At 45.0% G+C, this 20,539-nt stretch overlaps 1 protein-coding gene across 4 annotated transcripts in view; it reads right to left on the minus strand.

Moving 5' to 3' along the window:
• Nucleotides 1-20,539, minus strand: part of WDR7 (WD repeat domain 7) — a 72,904-nt gene that overhangs the window by 32,369 nt on the left and 19,996 nt on the right. For 3 of the 4 annotated variants that reach the window (XM_065656123.1, XM_065656119.1, XM_065656120.1), the window contains exons 14-20: nucleotides 19,776-19,990; nucleotides 17,622-18,388; nucleotides 16,993-17,081; nucleotides 13,930-14,019; nucleotides 12,378-12,496; nucleotides 11,392-11,515; nucleotides 7,090-7,203 (exon numbers count right to left, since the gene is read on the minus strand). In XM_065656123.1, the coding sequence (XP_065512195.1) occupies nucleotides 7,090-7,203; nucleotides 11,392-11,515; nucleotides 12,378-12,496; nucleotides 13,930-14,019; nucleotides 16,993-17,081; nucleotides 17,622-18,388; nucleotides 19,776-19,990 (1,518 nt within the window). The remainder of the gene's footprint in view (nucleotides 1-7,089; nucleotides 7,204-11,391; nucleotides 11,516-12,377; nucleotides 12,497-13,929; nucleotides 14,020-16,992; nucleotides 17,082-17,621; nucleotides 18,389-19,775; nucleotides 19,991-20,539) is intronic. The other variant, XM_065656122.1, reaches the window with a different exon arrangement.

The following is a 20,539-nucleotide window of genomic DNA, read 5'->3' on the forward strand; positions in this document are numbered from 1 at the left end:
ACGTGAGGTGCCATCATATTTTTCTGAGGCACCTATGGTATCGTGTCTGACAATATAAGGTATTTTGCTTTTAAGATCTTTCCGATTTTGACAGATTAAAATACACTCCTGCTGCTTCAAGATGCTATTTGAAATGATCAAATACTTCTTCAAGAACATTCTGTAGCAGAGAAAATCCCCGCTGAATATTTCTTCGCAGGCGTCTCCTATGGCGGTTTGTACCAGCCATCCCTGGGGGGTATTTCGGGTGCCAAGGCACCAAACCTGCCCGCGGGGACACGCGGACGTTCAGGGACAGAGGGAAGCTTCCAGCACCCCTCAGCACGGACACGAATTCACTGACACTGCGAAACACAGCCCAGGATTCACGCATTGCTTGTTTAGCAACATGGAGAGTCTTTAGACCAATATTCTTTGATAGGCGTACAGATCTTCTTCAAGCTGTAGCAGGCTCTACCTTGCAGGGGGATCATTTTAACCAAGCGCAGGCCCAAAGAGCCGTAATTCCCATTTTCTGCGAGCCGGCAGGTGCGACGCTCGACCCCGGAGGTTCCGTGATGCGGGGACACTGCGGCAAGGGCCACGCGCTGAATGCACAACACGCTCTGTTTGCCTTTCAGTCAATTAAGCTTTAAGCTGTCAGCAAACAAGACTTTTAAGTTAATTTTGGATCGCCACAAATCAAGTTGAAGGTTGTGAAAGGGCACGCTCACATGCCGGCATGGAAAAAGGCAGTTTAATTGCCTCTGAATAGCTATTATATGCTGCAATTTGCCTATTGAATCGTAGATGATCTATTTATTTATCGAAGTGCACAGACTGGTAAAAGAATTAAGTGCATGAACTTCAATCATCTTCTCTCTTGCCTAAGTAGGTAAAATTAAAGTTTTTGCATATAAGTAGTGCTATTGGAACAACAATCTTTTAATGCAGTTCAATACATTTGCATTATATTTTATTTTTGAACAGTTACAGCTGTCCAAACTACAGCTGGAGTGTGAAACAAGCCATTTCCAGTGCAATAAGGTATCGCTGTTTTTTTAATCACAAATAATTGGCTGGTCAACAATTTCTGCAGTGCCTAAAGCACCCGTGGCTTCCCCGAGTCCTGAGAGATGCTCTGTACCCACACAGGAAAGTCTGCCCAGTTTGGGTCTCTTAATAAGCTATATGTAATTATAAATTAAATTGCGGCTTGAGGTTTTAAACCTTATTTAACATCTATGTCATTTTTCACCAGCAAGTCTAAAAATGTAAATTAAACAAGGGCAGAGGTTTCAGGTCTTTGCTTTACATCACCGCTTCACTGCCTGGGGAATTTCTATCACCTCAGGGCAGCAGCGTTTAGATATCTCAGCAATAAACACCGTCAGTTCACAATTGTTATTACTCCTGTCGATGCAGTAAATTCATATTCTGCAATGAAGTTACTGGATTACAGGTGGAAAATAGCTTCCTTGTCGCATAAAGCAGAAGACAGTGATCTCAAACTACAGACGTCCAGTAAACTTAAACAAAAAAAGCCTTCCCAAATTTCAGAAGTTGCTTCCAACACTAAAGGAAATATTAAAGAACTTGTAGGTTATATTTACTAATACACTGGTCATCAATTAAGTGTTTCGTGTAATAGTAAATAGCACAAGATATTAGTAATCTCCACGTGGAGAGCCCAGGAAAACATCACGCTGCAGCGTTACTGCCTAACATCACTGAGCGAAGACGAGCAGGCAGAAGGACACAATTAAGGTATAAATAGTTTTCTAAGACAAAGAGAACTCACTTTTCCCAAGTCAACAGGACTTTGGAGAGCAGCTGCGGCACAAAGGGAGAGGGGGCAGCGCTGGAAGCAGACATCTGCCACCACAGACTGCAGCGTTCAGCGAGAGACCCTGAGGGTTTGTATCCCACAACAGTGTGTAAGGCACACGCCGACCTACGTGGGTGTGCACCCCACAACAGTGTGTAAAGCACACACCGACCTACGTGGGTGTGCACCCTGCATCGGTGTGTAAAGTACACGCCGACCTACGTGGGTGTGCACCCTGCACCAGTGTGTAAAGCACACGCCGACATCCATGTGCACCCTGCATCGGTGTGTAAAGCACACGCCGACCTACGTGGGTGTGCACCCTGCACCAGTGTGTAAAGCACACGCCGACATCCATGTGCACCCTGCACCGGCGTGTAAAGTACACGCCGACCTACGTGGGTGTGCACCCTGCACCAGTGTGTAAAGCACACGCCGACCTACGTGGGTGTGCACCCTGCACCGCCGTGTAAAGCACAAGCCGACCTACGTGGGTGTGCACCCTGCACCGGCGTGTAAAGCACACGCCGACCTACGTGGGTGTGCACCCTGCATCGGTGCGTAAAGCACACACCAACATCCATGTGCACCCTACAACGGTGTGTAAAGCACACACCGACATCCATGTGCACCCTACAACAGTGTGTAAAGCACACACCAACCTACATGGGTGTGCACCGCACAAGAATGTGTAAAGCACACACCGACGTCCCTGTGCGCCCCGCACCGGTGTGTAAAGCACACACCAACGTCCCTGTGTGCCCCGCACAAGAATGTGTAAAGCACACACCGACGTCCCTGTGTGCCCCACACCGGTGTGTAAAGCACACACCAACGTCCCTGTGTGCCCCGCACAAGAATGTGTAAAGCACACACCAACGTCCCTGTGTGCCCCGCACAAGAATGTGTAAAGCACACACCGACGTCCCTGTGCGCCCCGCACCGGTGTGTAAAGCACACACCAACGTCCCTGTGCGCCCCGCACCGGTGTGTAAAGCACACACCAACGTCCCTGTGCGCCCCGCACCGGTGTGTAAAGCACACACCGACGTCCCTGTGCGCCCCGCACCGGTGTGTAAAGCACACACCGACGTCCCTGTGCGCCCCGCACCCGTGTGTAAAGCACACACCGACGTCCCTGTGCGCCCCGCACCGGTGTGTAAAGCACACACCGACGTCCCTGTGCGCCCCGCACCGGTGTGTAAAGCACACACCGACGTCCCTGTGCGCCCCGCACCCGTGTGTAAAGCACACACCGACGTCCCTGTGCGCCCCGCACCGGTGTGTAAAGCACACACCGACGTCCCTGTGCGCCCCGCACCGGTGTGTAAAGCACACACCGACGTCCCTGTGCACTCCGCACCGGTGTGTAAAGCACACACCGACGTCCCTGTGCACTCCGCACCCATGTGTAAAGCACACACTGATGTCCCCCTTACACAGACCACGGGAGATGGTGACTACTGAGGAACATTAGGCGAAGCTTAGCATTAAGCTGCGTATCATCCAATACACATAGATCTCGGAAAGTATGCAGAACTAAATGAAAAATGTTATGTTTTCAAATACAAAGGCATTTGTAGCTGCATACATGTTAACGACGGCTGCTCGCACTGCTGCAGAGTCAGAGCTTAACACCCACGTAGATTGCCTTTTGTTAAGTAAAGCGTTTTGAAATTTTTGTTCAAGTTTGCTAGCTTTTTCACCCAAGGCACTTTGCTTTTTTTTTTTTAATCTCTGACCATGCTAGAAGTGTCAGTTATTTCTAAAGCAACGTAAACGCTAAGTCTCAGGCTCTTGGCTGCCCTTGCCCAGCTCCTCCAGCGGCTCCGCTCTGCTCCCCAGCAGCCCCCAGTCCGCCCAGTGCTCCGGGGACGCTCCCAGTGCTGGCAGATGCCCCTCAGACAGATGTCAGGCCCAGAACCCCTCCCAGAGAGCTGAGCTCAATGGCCCTCGCGGGGCGACAGCTGCCAGAGTGGCAGCTGCCCGCGGCTTTCCAAATACCCGCAGCTTGGGGAAAAACCCTGGGTTCACAGGAAATTAAAACAAAACCAAGCAAAAAAAACCCCCACCACCCAAACAAACACCACCACCATAACCCACTGAAAACAATCACCAAACAAAACCACATTTTACCCATAATTTCGTCCTTCCTTGTAGACGGCTAATTACAAATTGCAGCAACCTAGCCTCTCAATTATCTTGGTATACAATTATCTATTAGACACATTTCTCAATGTGCTTCAGAATTCCTGTTAGTACACGCGAAAACTCCATTAAAAATTAACTTTTACATGTTAAATAACCTGTGCCTGTGAGCTCACATTCCACTTTGAATCATAACAGAAAAGACCAAGTGACAGAGATGACTGAGTGTGTATTTTCTCCATTTCTGCAATTAGCATCTGAAAAGGCTGAAGTTTGCTTCAGATGATAAAACCTCCCTTTGCTGGTGATTTACACAATAGCGCATGATACGGTAGACAAGTGATAAAATACCAATGAAAAGCTGCTCTGGTCTCTCTCTGGTGGGCTTTGGGGACACAAACTGTGACAGGGTTAGCGGAAGGTGCTGGGGTTCCGTGTAACCTACTCCAAAGCAGCCCAACAAAAATAGCACAGTATGTGACTGAACAGATGACTGCCCACAACTTTCAGTTTATAGCTTGTTCAAATATTTTTTTCTGTTGCAGTGTAAGCCTTTGAGTAAAAAATTACATGGATAATAATAATATATCACCTAGGAACTAATTTAAAACTACTTCAAATAGATGCCACCAGGATCAAAAAGTCTAGACAGTGCAGGTAAAATAAGAAGTGCTCAAAATATGAGAAAATGCTGGAATTTGAAAATGTCTGCAAATGCGTTGCAGGTACTGCTGCAGCTCAGCAGAGATGGTGCACTGAGATACAAGAGGAATCGCAAGAAAACCCATCTGCAGCTACCCTGCGAATTGGTTACAACCAAGAATCGTTCTCAACTTGCTAGAAGGTTCTGTTCATGAGGTACAAGAGCAATTCATACAAAACTCAGAATATATATATCATATTGTGCTCCGATACGTTGTTTATTTCCATTAATAAGGTAACGCTGCACAGCTCAAACATTCCTGCAACCTGAAAATTACTTTCTTGAAGTTCTTCATTTCCAAACCACCTCCACACAGTAAATGCGGTGGACTTTTAAAGCCAGTCTATTTGTGCTGTTCTGTCATTTTCTTTGTACGTAAATAAATCTGTTGGAGATAGCGACGCGCTGCAGTGCTGCCACCTTCACCTGTTACGTGCTCAGCTGTGTCCTTGCTTTACTACCCTAAAATAAAATTTAGATGCTATCTTGGATCCTAAAATTACACTGAAAATACAAATAGATTACAAATTACAAAAATTAAAAAAAGAAAAAGAAACGCCAATCACAATGAATCGCAAAATGTTGACCACTAAAGCCAGTAGATTTTATGCCCGGCTAGGAAAAAATGCTGTTCTCCACATGTGAATTATTTCAGCAAAACATTTGCTCTATTTCAGTTACCCGGAGATGCCTTTCAGGCCCTAAGGACAGCAATAAATACTGCTACTCCATGAGAATACCGCTCTTGCATTATTTTCAGTGCATTTGAAGATACACTGCACATGTGTTTTTCAATGCTGAGGAGGCACCGTGGTGTATTACTGAGGTATCTTCCAGCCCTCAGTGCTCTTCAGCCAGCTAAGCTAAAATGCTTTCATCTCTAAAAGGACTGATGGGAAAGTGATCTGTTTAAAGAAATATTTGGATAAATGAAAGCATTTGGTGAATCTCCATTTGACCTGAAACCCATCCTCTGAAGCACTGCACCCCAGCGTTACTCTGTGCAGACAACCAGTAAATATTACCCTTAGTAGGACCACTACAGAAAGAAGCTGCATCATCCTTTTAAAATAGGATTATGTTTAATTTGTCTCAAAACTTCTATTTTGTATTCTACCAGCAGCAATTCCGGCTCAGGCAGCTTCATCCAGAGACTTGACCTGAATCTAGAACTGCCGTACAAACTGTCTTCAGATCAGCAGAAAGAACTAGTTTTCTTTCAGACTTCCCCAAAAGCTACACAAAGCCTAGTCCAGAAGAAGATAGCTTTCATGCTCTAGAATCTGCAGTATGCTACACCAAAATACTCTAGTCATTCAAATTCCAAGGATATTGATATTTAGCATATAGATATTTTGCTTATAACACTGTGTAAATAAGCATGAAAAAAAGATCAAAAGATAAGTGCTTATAACTAAAAATGCCTATTTTGTATGGTTTGTCACTTCAGAACACGCCTTGATGGACCAGAACTCTTCACTTTGCCTGCCAGTCTAGAATAAACCAGAGCAACAGTACGAGTATCGTAGAAACTAAATACACTTGAATTCTATATGTGACAAAGTAGAGGCGTTTCCTTGGCGAAAACACCTCTGTTCAAGCAGAGTGATGGCAGCATTTCACATCAGATCTTCCACCAAGGTAAAGAACGCAAGAGATAAAGGATCATATAAAGTCTCGATTCGCCAAGAACTACACACTAAACTTGTTGGTTGCTGGCAGACTTAAAAGCTCAAAACACTTATTAAAATATAGATAATGCTTCAGAAGTAACGCAACAATATTACAGCACTTACAGTTAAGCAGGTATTTAGTTTTCGTCTACAGCTCTTTTCTACTTCTGCATAACTTCATTTCTCATGGCGCACGCTTCATCACAAGCAGCCTCAGTATTTCGTTTTCTCATGAAAAACACACTATTTGGCAGAAGGCGTTCCCTCTCCTCTGCACATGTTCATCCACACCGACATGTTCAGCGCTCCCGTGCGGTGATGTTGTCCCAGCCCATCCAAATCCGACATTCCCATATCGGTGCTCCCCTGCGGTGGTGTCGTCCCAGCCCACCCAAACCTGACGTTCCCATGTCGGTGCTCACCTGCGGCGATGTTGTCCCAGCCCATCCAAACCCGACATTCCCACATCGGTGCTCGCCTGCAGCAGTGTCGTCCCAGCCCACCCAAACCTGACATTCCCATGTCGGTGCTCACCTGCGGCGATGTCATCCCGGCCCATCCAAACCCAACATTCCCATATTGGTGCTTGCCTGCAGCGGTGTTGTCCCAGCCCATCCAAACCCAACGTTCCCATATCGGTGCTCACCTGCGGCGATGTCATCCCGGCCCATCCAAACCCGGTGTTCCCATGCCGGTGCTCACCTGCGGCGATGTCGTCGCAGCCCATCCAAACCCGGTGTTCCCGTGCCAGCGCTCACCTGCGGCGATGTCATCGTCAGCCAGGTCGTGCTCCTCCTCCTGCGCCTTGGCCTCCGCGCCCAGCGTGTCCGGGCTGGCGCTGCCGGGCTGCACGGCCTCCGTGGGCACCCCCGCTGAAACAACCAGACACCCGCTACAGTCAGTAAACAACGCCCTTAGAGCAGGAAAAAAAATTATCTTTTGCTATTCTGAACCATGCAGTTTAACTCCACAAAACAGATAAAGCAAAGAGCAACTGTTTTCCTGTTTCCCTTCATACCATATGCAGACTTCTCACAAAATTATCCTTTAAAAGTCTTTTCCACACTGTAAATATCTCTTGGGTTTTATTCTTTCTCTGACATCTTCCAACAGCATTAAAAATATTAGATACACATATTACACACTAACAACCAGATACACTGGTATTAGAAACTTACACCATTATTACAATTTAATATTTACTGCAGCATGCTAAACTTATTAATCATTTGATACACTGAAACGTTGCAGCACAGAATTATTTGCCTTACCCCTTTCTGCTCTTTTAAGTCAAACCTTGCATGAGCAAGATGATCAACCACAGACATAAACAGCAAAGTCTTTGGGGTCCAATCAAACTACCTTTAATTCAATGAGATCTCCCATTTAAACTGATGGAAGTTTAATTAAGTTTTATTCAATTAATCTGGCTTTAAGTAAAACTTTCTAGCAGAAATATAAGCCTACCAGAAATACATTCATAAAACTGAAACCAGCATATTCGTTATGACAGACTTTTCATGTCTATTTTGCTTTCCAGTGATAATATGGATTACTACTTGAAGCAGTTTAAAGAGACCCAGTTTAAGGATATTTATCTAAATGTCTTTAATTCTGTGCTGCCGCATTTCAGATTTCCTCTTAAAAAGAAACGGTAATCTGGTATGAACGTTTACCTGAGTGAAGAGTGTTTTGGCAGCACGGCGGCCAGAGCGGTGCGTGTGTATGGCTGGCACACGGAGGGTGCACGAGGCACATCCGCAGGGACCGGCCCGGCATTAATTCACCCCACGCCGCGGCCATCGATCGCTGCCGGCTCCAGCCCAGCCTGCACACAAAGGCCGGGTCCAGAGAACCTCTTGCTTTCCATTAAAGCCATAGTGGCCATTTTTCTATCTGCAGCAGCGTCCTGAATTTCAGAATGTCTCTGTTCCTCGTTCCAGAGCCAGCACCCCGAGCGTGCCACGTCCCACCACACAGCCCAACCCACGCCTGCCGTGTGCTAAGGAAACATTCACGCTGACCAAGGTAAAAGACATTAAATAGAAGCATGATATTCAGCAAAGAAATCCCTTGGAAAAGATAATTTAATTTGCAGAATCCATTTTATGCTGAAGATAGTCCTTGCTCTTTAAATTCAGCTGGTAGAGAAGGACAGCAGCATTTTTCCCTTTTTGAACGCCACCTGAAAACACGTCCCCGTGGCAAACGCCCCAGGACTATGCAGCATTTCAGAAACAATTGCGTGCTGTGAAAATGAGGAGCAGACAAGGCCAGAGCAAATATTTACAGTCGAATGACATAATCTTGGTAGCTACAAGATGAAGCTTTGGAAGCTTAACTGTTCTCCTCCCTGCGGGAGCCTGAAAACCACCAACACCTGCAGCATCTCTCCGAGGTTTAATTCACGGCATCACTTATCCAGCCATTCCCGCACGATGCGGGGTCAACAGGCTGACACACCAATTTGGGATTGCAGGGCCCAAATAAACCCGAGATTTATTGCTCCCTGCACACGGCGATGTGAAGCTCAGGGCAATGTGTCCAAGCAGGAGCTGCCTGTATGCTGGAGACCAAAGGGAAAAGAACCTCTGCTCCCCTATTACTGATTACCATTTAATTAAAACAAACCTGTTAATGTGTAAGAGAAACACTCTACATGATGCACGTGAGAACTATTGCAGAGTAACAACATACGCTGGACACGCAAACATGCTGGTATTAACTTCTGCCCCTACATCAAGAGGCAAAACAGAGAGAAGTGGAGGATGAAGGAATCAAAGCAATATTTATCTTTGATATTTCTTCTCCTTTTCCGGTATAAAACTACCCTGTTCAGAAGTCCATTGCATTCGTTTTGGCCAGCCTAAATAATTCTTATCACCTTCAATTCCTCCCCAAACCTTTTCAAAATACATCTTACAATGTAACTAATATGCACACTTTACTGACAACAGCACATTTGGAGCTCCTTATTTTGTTTCTCATATCATAATTATTATTCTTCTTCAGGGTGTCAGCATCTTTGTGTCTGTTCATACAGACAATTAACACTAATAAATGCCTCCTCAGCCCTGTCATTCAGGAGAACCAAACTCTGTAACCTTAATTCACATAGTTTTCAACACCGTTAATGTAAAAAAATTAACTCCAATTTGCTCGTCATGACCCATTTGAAAGGTTTTCGATATCAGCACTTTCCCAACACCGAACATTCCAATTCAAGTCACTCATTCCGCCACGCTCAGCTGAGTTCTCTCTTGTGCTGTCTGCCTCCGTTTTAAACTTTCTTGTTCTGATACAGAAGCATATCCTAATTTAGTGTTAAAACAAATACTATGCTTTGATTTGCTACTGACTAACATAAAGGCCAAAGTACGTGTACTTGAAGCGAATGTATACAGAATACTCTGGCTTGTCCTTCAACTGCTGCGACATAAATCCTGCCATTCCTCTAAGCTGAGCACCAACACAAGCACAAGGGGCAGAACAAACGATGCTTCCAGCTGATGCACATGTAAAACGAACCTGCTTGTTCTTCTTTAAAACTTTCGAAAGTAATTGTTTAAATAATGAGGAGTGCCGGAAACAGCAAGTTATTGGAGCTACTGTGAATTGCTACTTGTTTTCAAGTATGTTAAAAGGAAGCTCCTTTCCTGGGAACAACCAGCTGGCTATAGGGCAGCACGGACATGTTTACACACGCCGTACCAACGCTGCCACGTCCCCAACCCCGCACCCAGCGAGCTCAATCGTTGGCACCCCAGAGAAAAACAGTAATCATAACAGCTGCCACAGCAGCTACTCCTGAGAGTAAAGGGCAACTCTAGTTGTATTCTACAAACTGAGGATAGCTGACCTCAGAAGATCAATTAGAAATGATCCGAATATCCAAAATGGCACAAGCATCTGCCAGGATGAACCACGGCTCTTTGCCATGTACACGCAGCACACTTGCACCTCTTATCCACTGCGAGGCTGCACATCCACGCGTGCAGCAACATCCCCCAAACGAGGCAAACGCTACTGGCTACAGGTTGTAATTAGCAAGAGCTTCATCTTACCAACAAATCCTCAACATCACTTTAAATAACTGTGTTCCATGTAATTTACACATTCCATTTAGATTTAATAAGATTATTACGCATCTCTCAAAAATCAATTGGTGTTTAATAGAGATCTTTCTCTGAACAGAAACTACATTCTTCGGTGGAAAGAGAATCTCGTTCTTAAGAAATATGAACACCTATGACTTAGAAACAAACGTTCTCATTCATGAGAATATGAATTTTGTTATATCAGGCAGATGCTTTTGGACATTATTCTATAAAGGCAAGTTTCTAGCTGGATAATTGACTGGAGTATCTCATGATGCTGACAGATCTTCCAAGAATACACTCTTAGAGTCCATACAACCTCTGCTCTAATAGCAATGAATAAAACAAAAATAGGTACTTTGGAGAAAAACACAACAGCTTAGTGGTCAGTAGCTATTTAATATACGAATATCTCCTCTCAGCACTGGGTAACGGATGGCTGCGAACACCAGCCTGGGCAGGAGCTGTATCGAGTGTTGCACAGATGCTGATGGACACACACGGCACCAGCTCCTTGCAGAGGCCTTTTGCACTCCTGGGGTGCCAAAGCATCCTTTAAAACAATTCCTATAATCTAATTATACGTGATCTGAAAAGGAACGTCAGTGTTTGACCACCAGTACCTTGTAACGTTATCAGCCCTTTTCATAGCAGGTTTCTTCCCTGAAAACTCCGAACTACAGCCCAGCCCTGCAACAGCAGGGACGGTTTGCAAGAGTCTCCAGTCCCAACAACACGTACCCAAGTGTTTGATTTACCTAATCAACATCAGTGAACTTCAGTGATTTCATGATCGTGAAATAACTTTGAAAATGTCAAGAAACTTTTCTATACATGCCTAGACTTTTTCCCCCCCTAGATTGTAGCACTGTTCATTAGTTTGCGTACAACTTGGTTTTTTTAATTTTCTTTTTTTAAATCTAGTAGCCAAGTTATTTTGCGGTTTAACGCAGCATTACTTACGTGATATAACACTGTCGATGTACTGTGGTAAATAAGGAGCCCACGCGTCAATGGTTTCTTTGCGCCCCGCCTGCTCGATCCGTCTGAGCTCTGCCAGCAGCAAGGCCTGGGCGGCTTCTCTCACCTGCAACGCAACGGGAGCGGCGCACACTCAGCTTTCAGCCAGCCAGCAGCGTGCTCTCAGGAGCATTCAGCAAGAGGAAAAAACTGCTACGGAAAAACAAACTAAGCTTTTGGGAGACCTGCAGTTTTTCCCAGCCCTCTCCACTATGGACATGAATTTAAATAACTCAGAACAGGAGGTTCCCGGGACGCCGCAAAGTAACTTGCTCTACCTGAGTTCATAGAAACGCATTCATAAAGACATTATTTTTGGTCTAAAAGATTTAACGTGCAAGGAAGCTGAGTGATTTGGTCATAGTAAGACCAAAAAAAAAAAATTGTGGACAAATGGAATATAAATACACTTCCCTGATGCATAAGGATATCCAGGAACGGGACTCGAGTCGCTCACAGATTTTAATGAGTTTCAGAGCAAGTCCCCTCTGGGGAAGCCATCTGACCATATACCCCACCCAGCAGAGGACCAGGCCAGCGGGCAGCACAGACCACGGTCCCCAGTCACTCATCAAACACCTGGTGACAAACATTTTACTGGCTACTGTATAGATGCTCCAAAAAATAAAGCGACTCAGCAGTCTCTTGAAAAATAGGGGCTAAGGTTTTTTTTAATTCTAATAAGATTCTTAATGGAAGCACTGTAGTTTTAAATTTAATTTCTGAAAATACGTACAGTGTCCAGAAAGTGGGGGGAAAAAAGTATTTAAATGTGATCACTTTTTCAACATTTTGACAGGTTAACTGGAAAATTAACTTGCTGAATCTGACATAAAACCTGCAGGAGCTTGTGCTGGAAAATAATGACTTTTTTTTTTAAGGTTAAGGGAAAACATGCGCAGCGCGAGCCCCCGCGCCCCCGCAGTCACCTCGAGGCAGCGGTCCTGCCAGCGGCGCGCCAGCATCTCCAGCAGCGGCGGGCGGAACTTGTCGAGGCCCAGCAGGTCGGGCAGCATCACGCAGTGCATGGCGGCCAGCTGGCTCCAGCCTGCGACAAGGGACAGCGTCAGCACGGCCGCCGCCAACGCCGCGAGCGCGGGGTGGCAGGAACGGGGAGGGGAAAACCCGCACCAGCTCTGCGGCAGAGCGCCCCAATCGTTTCCTCTGCCGCGGGGTCATCCTGCCGCGGGCTCCCCCGTCTTTACTGGTGCAGGAGCCGGTTCACATGCTCGGGTGTTAAACTTGCAGACTTATGAACACACTCAACACACATACTAAATACAAAAAAAAAATCCCTAGAACTATTATGGCCATTTTTTCTCAAAAGCCTAAGCCGTGGTTCTGAGCTCAGGATTTAGATGCCCCGTTCAAACCACAATTAGCGTTACTTATTGTGACATTTAACGTCCTACATGCAAGTGTGATATAATTCTATGACAGAAAACTTTGCATATGAATTACCACACCGGGTTTTCTGTCCCGTTTTAAAGGTACACAAATACGTACAATCACGCTTGTCTATCCCTATCTTCCCATCTAACCTGTCCTTCACCCTGCTACTCCAGGCGTGTTCATGCTACAAACCTGCAACGTTACACAATCAAACCAGTGACGAGAAGCGTATCAAGCTCAAACACCAGAGCTTGCAAAAGCGCTTGTAAAGTACGCTATGCAAAAGCACTCTTTTAGTATTATGCTGCTTTACGCTGACTTGAGAAACAAGAGAAATACTTTAGGTGAGCATATAGATCTATATTATTAGATTGTCAGCAATACTGAGCATAAAAATCTAAATATTTTAACTAATAAAGCTCTTCATGGTGCTACGAGAAATCATTATGTCAATTTTCTCTAAAGAAAAATGGATTATAAAGAGGAATTTCCAAGTCAAGAGAGCAGTGTTTCTACTACTTGAGATGCATGAAAGCAGGAATTTACAGCTTAGTAGGAAGGGCATAAAAATTCTGATTTAAAGCAGCTTGCCTACAGGGATACAAGGGAGGTTGGATTGTTTGGCTTTTTTTTTTGTGCCAATCTTTTGGGCAGAAAGACATTTTTCAAAATGTAGTTAAGTATTTATTAGAATAAAAAAAAATCATCCCCAACAGAAGACCCAAGCGGTTGAAATAAACACTAAGTTTTCATCAGCACCAAACCCAGAATTTAGATGGCATGAAAACGAGTTTGTTTCACAGTCCACGGGGACAGCCCGGGGCAGCTCCTGTCCCGCGCACCCCGCCGGAGCTCCCGGTCCAGAGAGAACAGCAAACCCAACCCAAGCCCACAGACCCCTCGAAAGCCAATGTCCAGCCAGCCCAAGGCACAGCGTCTGCCCACCCTGCCGGCGCTAGCGGCAAAGGCTTCCAAACTCAACTCCTTGCAAAACAAAACCCTACGTACATCAAATTAAAGCCAGAACAATGATAAGGGACATTAGTTGAAAGTAAAAGACAAATAGATAGAAAAGTGAAGAAAGAATACCTTCATTGACTAAGAAACAGGTATGTAAAGGAGGAGCAGTGTCAGAACCAGAGGGCCCAGCTTCAGTGCTGGAGGGAACAGCAGGAGCGACTTGCAGAGGAAAGAAGAAGAAATAAAGAGAGAAAAAAAAAAAGGAAAGTGAGGAGAGCAGCTTCTGAAAAACAGATTAGTATCACTGAAGAATGAAAAACAAAGCTGGAGGAAACTGTGATAGTATTAAACTTAAAAAAAAAATTCTAGGTTTTACAAGAAGTGCAATGCCAGTGAGAGGAGGACATGCAGCTGCAGAGAAACACAGAAACACCGACAGAAACTCGCATCTCTGGAAACAAAGCCATTACAAATGTGTCTTCAGATAGCTAGATTGGGTTTGACAGCACAGTTGACCATGAATTTAAAACAGGAGTTTTGCTGCTGCTTCTTATGCTTTTTTAGGCAGATCTGGAATTTGCACTAGTGGTTAAAACCGCCCGAAATAACCCCTTTGCAACCTGGGCCGCCCCATCTGTCACTCGAAAACGTTACAGCAGGTATTACCGATGGCTAGTTGTAATATAGGTTCATTTGTGTCCCCATCCAAATGATTTTAAACCTAAACCACAGCAAGGACTAAGAACTGAAAGCAGAAGCACGCAGAGCGCAGCGTGTCGGAGCACAGAGGAGCAAACAGGAGAGCCCACAGGCACGGTGCTCAAAACACCAACCCTGACCTGTATTTCGTAGACTGCAGCATTTCTTGGTGCAAATGTAATTTAAAAGCAGCTCTAAACAGTATACTTCCACTAATGCTTCATGACTTAATATTATCACATGAAAAGATGCGCAGACCTTATGGCACACACATGCTACAACCCGAGGTCAACGTGGAGATTTAGGGGTCACTATCCGTCACTTCCTTCCTATAGAGAAATTACCATATGTCATGCACAAGCATCTTCAAATTAATGCCGCTCTTTTATTCCGTTGCAGAACAACAATGGGCCGGAGCTCCTGAACCGATGAAGCATTGTCTCAGGAATGGTCTGTTTGCTTTCCATGCAGCGAACTTCTTTTGTCACGGGGGACATCTGCATCACAACTGTTGTTCCCACCGCGTCCCATGGCACGTGCGGCCACGGGACAGCGGGTAATGGCCTTCGGGGCAGCACAACCTTGCTTCAGGACATGATTTCAGAAAGCTGCTTGTTTTATGAAAACAACCTGTTTGTAAAAACACAACCCGCTCCGTACCGAAAATGAAGCCTTCCTCTGAAGTTTCTTTTCCCCTGGTTTTGTTGCAGTTCTCAGCTCTCCTGCAAGGTCAGGAATGGGGACAACGGCTGCGGTGGCAGCAGCTGGGCCAGCGCAGAGCTCAGTGCTGGGCTCATTCGGGACACACACGGCTCACACTGACCCGCAGCAAGGGTGGCCCCAAATGCATTAATTGTCTCACTAATTGACTTTTAAGAAGAATAGCACTAGAAACGTATGAGTAGCAAGATCCTGCCATGGTGCACAGGGGATGTAAAGGTGGGACACGAGCAAGCCCGTGACCCCGCAGCACAACTGCAAAACGAACCCACCTTCCCCACAGTGGGCACCACGGGCCACCGGATGTACCAAACGGGACAAATCAGGAACAAGAGCATTTGTATATATTTTTGACAGCACACTGAATTTCATTTTTATCAACTGTCTCTCATGAAGTTATATATATTTCTACTGGGTCACTGAAGTATGTCTGTCCCCCAAATTAGCAAAGCTATGCGAAAGAGAAATTACAGAGTTGTCATTTGGGAAAGGAAAAACCAGAATGGAACAATATCTTTAAAAATAAAACACAGACCCTCTCTGTGACAAATATGTTATTTCTTACATTGAATTTGCCATAGAGACACTATCTCTGAGAAATCCTGACCTTTCAAATAATTATCTTTCAAGGAGGAAAAGTAAATAGCTGTAAAACAAACAAAGAAACAAACAAAAAAACCCACACAAAACCAAACCAGCCACAGATGTTGACACAAGAGTCCTGATTTTTTTTTTAAGCTTTTTGTCACTGCCTGCTGGTTCTCTGTTCATGTAGCACCCCCAATCCTCAGATATAAACTTTGCCCTTTTTTGCACGTGAGTGAAGCAAATCACACGGTTGATGTATAAGTCACCTGCTGTGCTTACTAGCTCTGTAATACAACAGCAGTTCCACAGTTTAAACATATATTTAAAAATGTACATGTATCTTTAACATGCATCTTTAAAGATTGCACATTGTGGTGAGTACCAGAGTGACCAAAGTACTTGCAATTTGTAAAATGATTGCATTTTGCAGAATACAAGTTTCTCTGTATTCATAGAGCTTGAAAAGACAAGGTTTTAATAGGTAACAAGTAAAAGTTAAAAAGAAAATATAATTGCAATTTTCCCCGGCCCAGCACCAGCAGGACGGCGCCTCCTGCTCGTCGTCCCGCAGCCCCAGCGGGACCATCTCCCCTCAGCTCCTTCCCAAAGCTCGGTCTGATCTCCTGACAACTCCTCTCACACCACAGGAGGTTCTGCAGCTCCTGCTCAGCCGCTGCACTGAGCAAAGGTGCAACGCAGACAGTTAAAGCATCCTGCAGTGTCACCCGCTGTCACCCCGCATTACTGCATGTGATGACAGCACCAGGAGTCGTGTTAAAATAATTTCTTCCCCCTTCATAAAAAGGAGGAGAAACGTATACATACCACTTACATGTATTTACCTTAATGCTTTAGCTTATAACATGCATGAACACTTTTGTGTTAGTGTGTACAGCCCTTAGTTACAGACTTTAAAACTCTACCTATCACCTCAGCACCAGAAGGTTTGGAAGCACTTAAAATATGTAAAAATTATTTGTCAGAGAATGACTTCATGACAGTATCAGCATCTTATATTCATTCCTAAAAAGACCTTAATCATTAACATTTTTACCTAGAATATTACGATTCTTTTTCTTCCCATATAGAAGCTAGCAATATTTTAATCATTTGATAGTAAGGTGATAACTACAGTGTTAAGAGCTGAAATGACATCAAATTGTTCCAAAGCAAGTGATTTTTTACCTTGCTTAATTTGTCCTTGGGCTGCATGACTTGAAATGGAAGGAGGTGCCTTCGCTCTGGACATCTCAGGAGTGCCTGGCCTAGGTGGCCTAAACACAAACGGTACATGATAGAAGGAGGAGGATAGAGAAAAAGAGAAAAAGCCACATTATTTGCTGGAGATACTATGACTAAACAAACTTCAAAAAGCAACCCTATAAAAAACTCAGTTTGACAGGGAAAAAAATATTATCTTTACAGTTCCTAAGTAAGCTTATTTTTGGTGATTAAAAGTTCATCCGTATGTTTTGATTTATTTAGAATTTGGCCTCATTATAAAAACTCTTTGAAAACAATAAGCACTAAAAAGGAGAATAAAAATAGCCTCTCAGACATACTGGCGCATATGCTAATACAACTCCATGTTCTACTGACACTGTAACTTAAGTAACTCCATTTGAAGCAATATAGTTACCTTGGCATAAGAAAATACTACATTAAGAAGAGAAATACACTCAGTTCCATCTAGGTCCCCTGGGTTGTCATAGCCATTCAATACATCAAACCCCACAGTAAAATTAAACAAAAGAAAAGGCTGTATTGAAATGGGCTCAGAAAGGAAGCTGTCCCGGTTGGAGCGTTTGCAGTACCTGGTGGGCCCTTTCTTCATGTGGTCTCCAATGAAGGTGGCGTTGGTCATGCTCATCAGCGTGTTGGCCAGCGAGATGACGGAGAGCAGGTGCTGGGTGGTGACGGCACGGGACACGCCATACGTCCCCTTGCCCAGCCCCTCCGTGAGGGACATCTTGCGTCCCCCCTCGGCCCCACGTGAGGGCTGCGCCACGGGCTGGTTGTAGCCCGGGAGCATCAGGGACATGTGGCCTCCCCGGGACAGGAGCCCGAAGGACACTGAGCAGTGTGGCTTCAGCATCCCGAGGCGATCGAGGCAAAGCTCATCCAGAACAGAATTGAGGCCCCACGCATGAAGACAGGACATAAAAAGCTTTGCTGTATCCATGGTCAGGTTATACTCTAATAAAGTCAATGGTTTAGATTTGCTGGAGCGATATTCTGGGTCACCGTCTTCTCTCCTCTGTCTTATCGACTCTTCATCCTCATCTTCATCATCAAGAAGATGCTCTTTTATGTTCTCTTTGATGGTTTCCTTGACCTGCTGGAAGAGGACGGCTGCTCGCTTGCCGGTCAGGAAGGAGCCTCCTTTGTCGGATGCTCCAGCAGCTTTCTGCAGGCTCTCCGGAGCAGTGAGCGCTGTGTTGGGTCTGGAGGCCTCCTCGGTCAGCAGCTGGATGATCAGGGCTTCCACGTCAAAGAACAGCACGTGGATATCTGGGTCCGTTAGGTTGGTCTTTATAGCTTGAACCATCAGGGAGTTATGGGAATATTTAGGTAAATTCCCCTGGAAAGTGAAAGAAAAAAATTGAAATTTCAATTGCATTACTTTCTTAATGCTCTTCACAAAGTTAATCCACAAATTAAGCTGTGCATAACCAAAGTTTAGAAGAGTATAAAACATGTTATGACAAACATTATAAAATATCAGTGAAGAACTTTCCAGTGCTTTTCACAATGTCAGGCACATCAGCCATTTCTGTGCCAAAAAGAACGACGTGACCAGAGGCGCCTGGGATGGGAGCTGTGCTGCTCCGCTGCCCGGGCACCCAGTCCACAGAGCGGGGAGCCACAAATGGCACGGTGGGGCTGGAAATGTTACCCTGCGTGCTCTGACACCCTCCACACTGCAGTCCTTCATGATTGCACACTGTATTAGACTAGCTCTGCCTGGGATACGGGCCATATTGTACTCTATTTGCTCTTCAGAACTATAAAATATTTCTCAAACCATAATTAATTTTCAGCACTTAAGTTACTTTGGTTCCATTTATGTCCATTTATACATATATTTCAGTAACACTTTTTCCAAACTGTCACACAGCAACAATTACCAAAATAAAAGAAAATCAAGCTCTAGCTCCACCTTCAGCAAGATGCGCAGGAACAGATAACGCATGTCCAACATGGGGGAAGAGGGAAACCAGATCGATGCTCACGCCGCTCCTCAAAGTCAGAACAAAATGAAAGAGGGGGATTTGCTTCTGATGAATACGGATCACGTGCAGATGGATAGGGTTCCCTGTCTGCTCATCAATACTACAGACTGGCAGAACACGTACAACGGAGCAAATAACTCAGATTCTATGAAATGCTGCTAAATCCAGATTTGAAATAAACTGAATCTGAAAAAACACAGTAGAACGCCCACTGAAGTGGGAGGTGGCATCATGAACAGTAACATAAACTAGGGAACAATGTTCAGAGATAGGTGGAAGTGATTGTGTTGGTTGACATTAAGATACATTATTATGCATCTAGAAAGAGGTCAGTTTATCTGATGCACAAGTTCTGTCCTTACTGAACCTACAGAAAAAGATGGTGAACGCAGCAGAGCTGTAGACAGCTAAGAGGAACTTCAAAATCAGACTCCAGTAAGAAAAATCACAACCACTGACAGCATGGAACAGAAAACACTAAGTGAAATGTGTTTTTGCTGTGTAGCTCTGGATAACACTGCCTACGTTAGGAACTGCACGATGACATTGAAGAAGGCTGATAGTTTTTCTTCAAGGCCAGTGAACTCCTCAGACTGAGCCAGGCCAGGCAAAGCTTGGTCAGATAAGAACCCTTCAGTTACAACGATGAAGACTTCCCATATTTAATGCAATTATTTATGGAAATAAATGTTTCAGGTGCTGCACCAAAACCAGACAAGCCGAAAGCCAACTCGCCTTGTCGGAGGCCTCGGAGGCAAGCAGGTTGGTGGCCAGGGTCTGCAGCTTCTGGTGCGCCACGTTCTTGAGCGCGGCCAGGCTGCGGCGGGTCATGGCTTGCTTCAGGTTGACGGCAGGGTGGCTCAGCGCGTCCACGGCTGCCGGCACCGCCTCGTCACAGGCGTTCAGGATCTCCACCGCCGTGATCCCCATCACGCACCTGTCCAGCGCTCCTGTGCGGGGGCGGAAAGCAGGAGGTTAAGCGCAAACTATTCAGGATGTTCGAAGTATCACAGGTACAACAACAGGCAAAAATTATTTACATCACAGGATGCAATGCATAAAAGTTTCTGTTGCGCTAACAGCTATTTTTAGAACTAATGTTCCTAAAGGGATGGAGTTTTCCTACACTTCCATTAAGCTACAGTGCTTAAGGAAAAACCAAATTAACGAAAATGAAGACCAGTTTAAAAAACCCACAGCGTGATTCTGTCCTGCCCAGAGCGAAGGCTGCAGCGGCCACCAGTTTTAGTGGAAGGCTGCTCTCAATCACTCTGAATTCCTTATCCCACCAACTACCTGTGTGGATTTAATTTTCCATGACGGATCTCAGGTTCCTCCTTGCTTCCTAGAGCTTCAATTAAAAAAAAAAGTCTCATCTAGTTTTCACAGTAAGCTGAAAATAATATTCAGACATTACTGCAGGTTTCTGGTTTTGGTTTATTCTCTCTTACGTGAGTTAAGGAGTTATAAGGTAATTGCATATGCATATATTTTGATGC

The sequence above is a fragment of the Caloenas nicobarica genome, chromosome Z (assembly GCF_036013445.1).
Source record: "Caloenas nicobarica isolate bCalNic1 chromosome Z, bCalNic1.hap1, whole genome shotgun sequence".
NCBI lineage: Eukaryota > Metazoa > Chordata > Aves > Columbiformes > Columbidae > Caloenas > Caloenas nicobarica.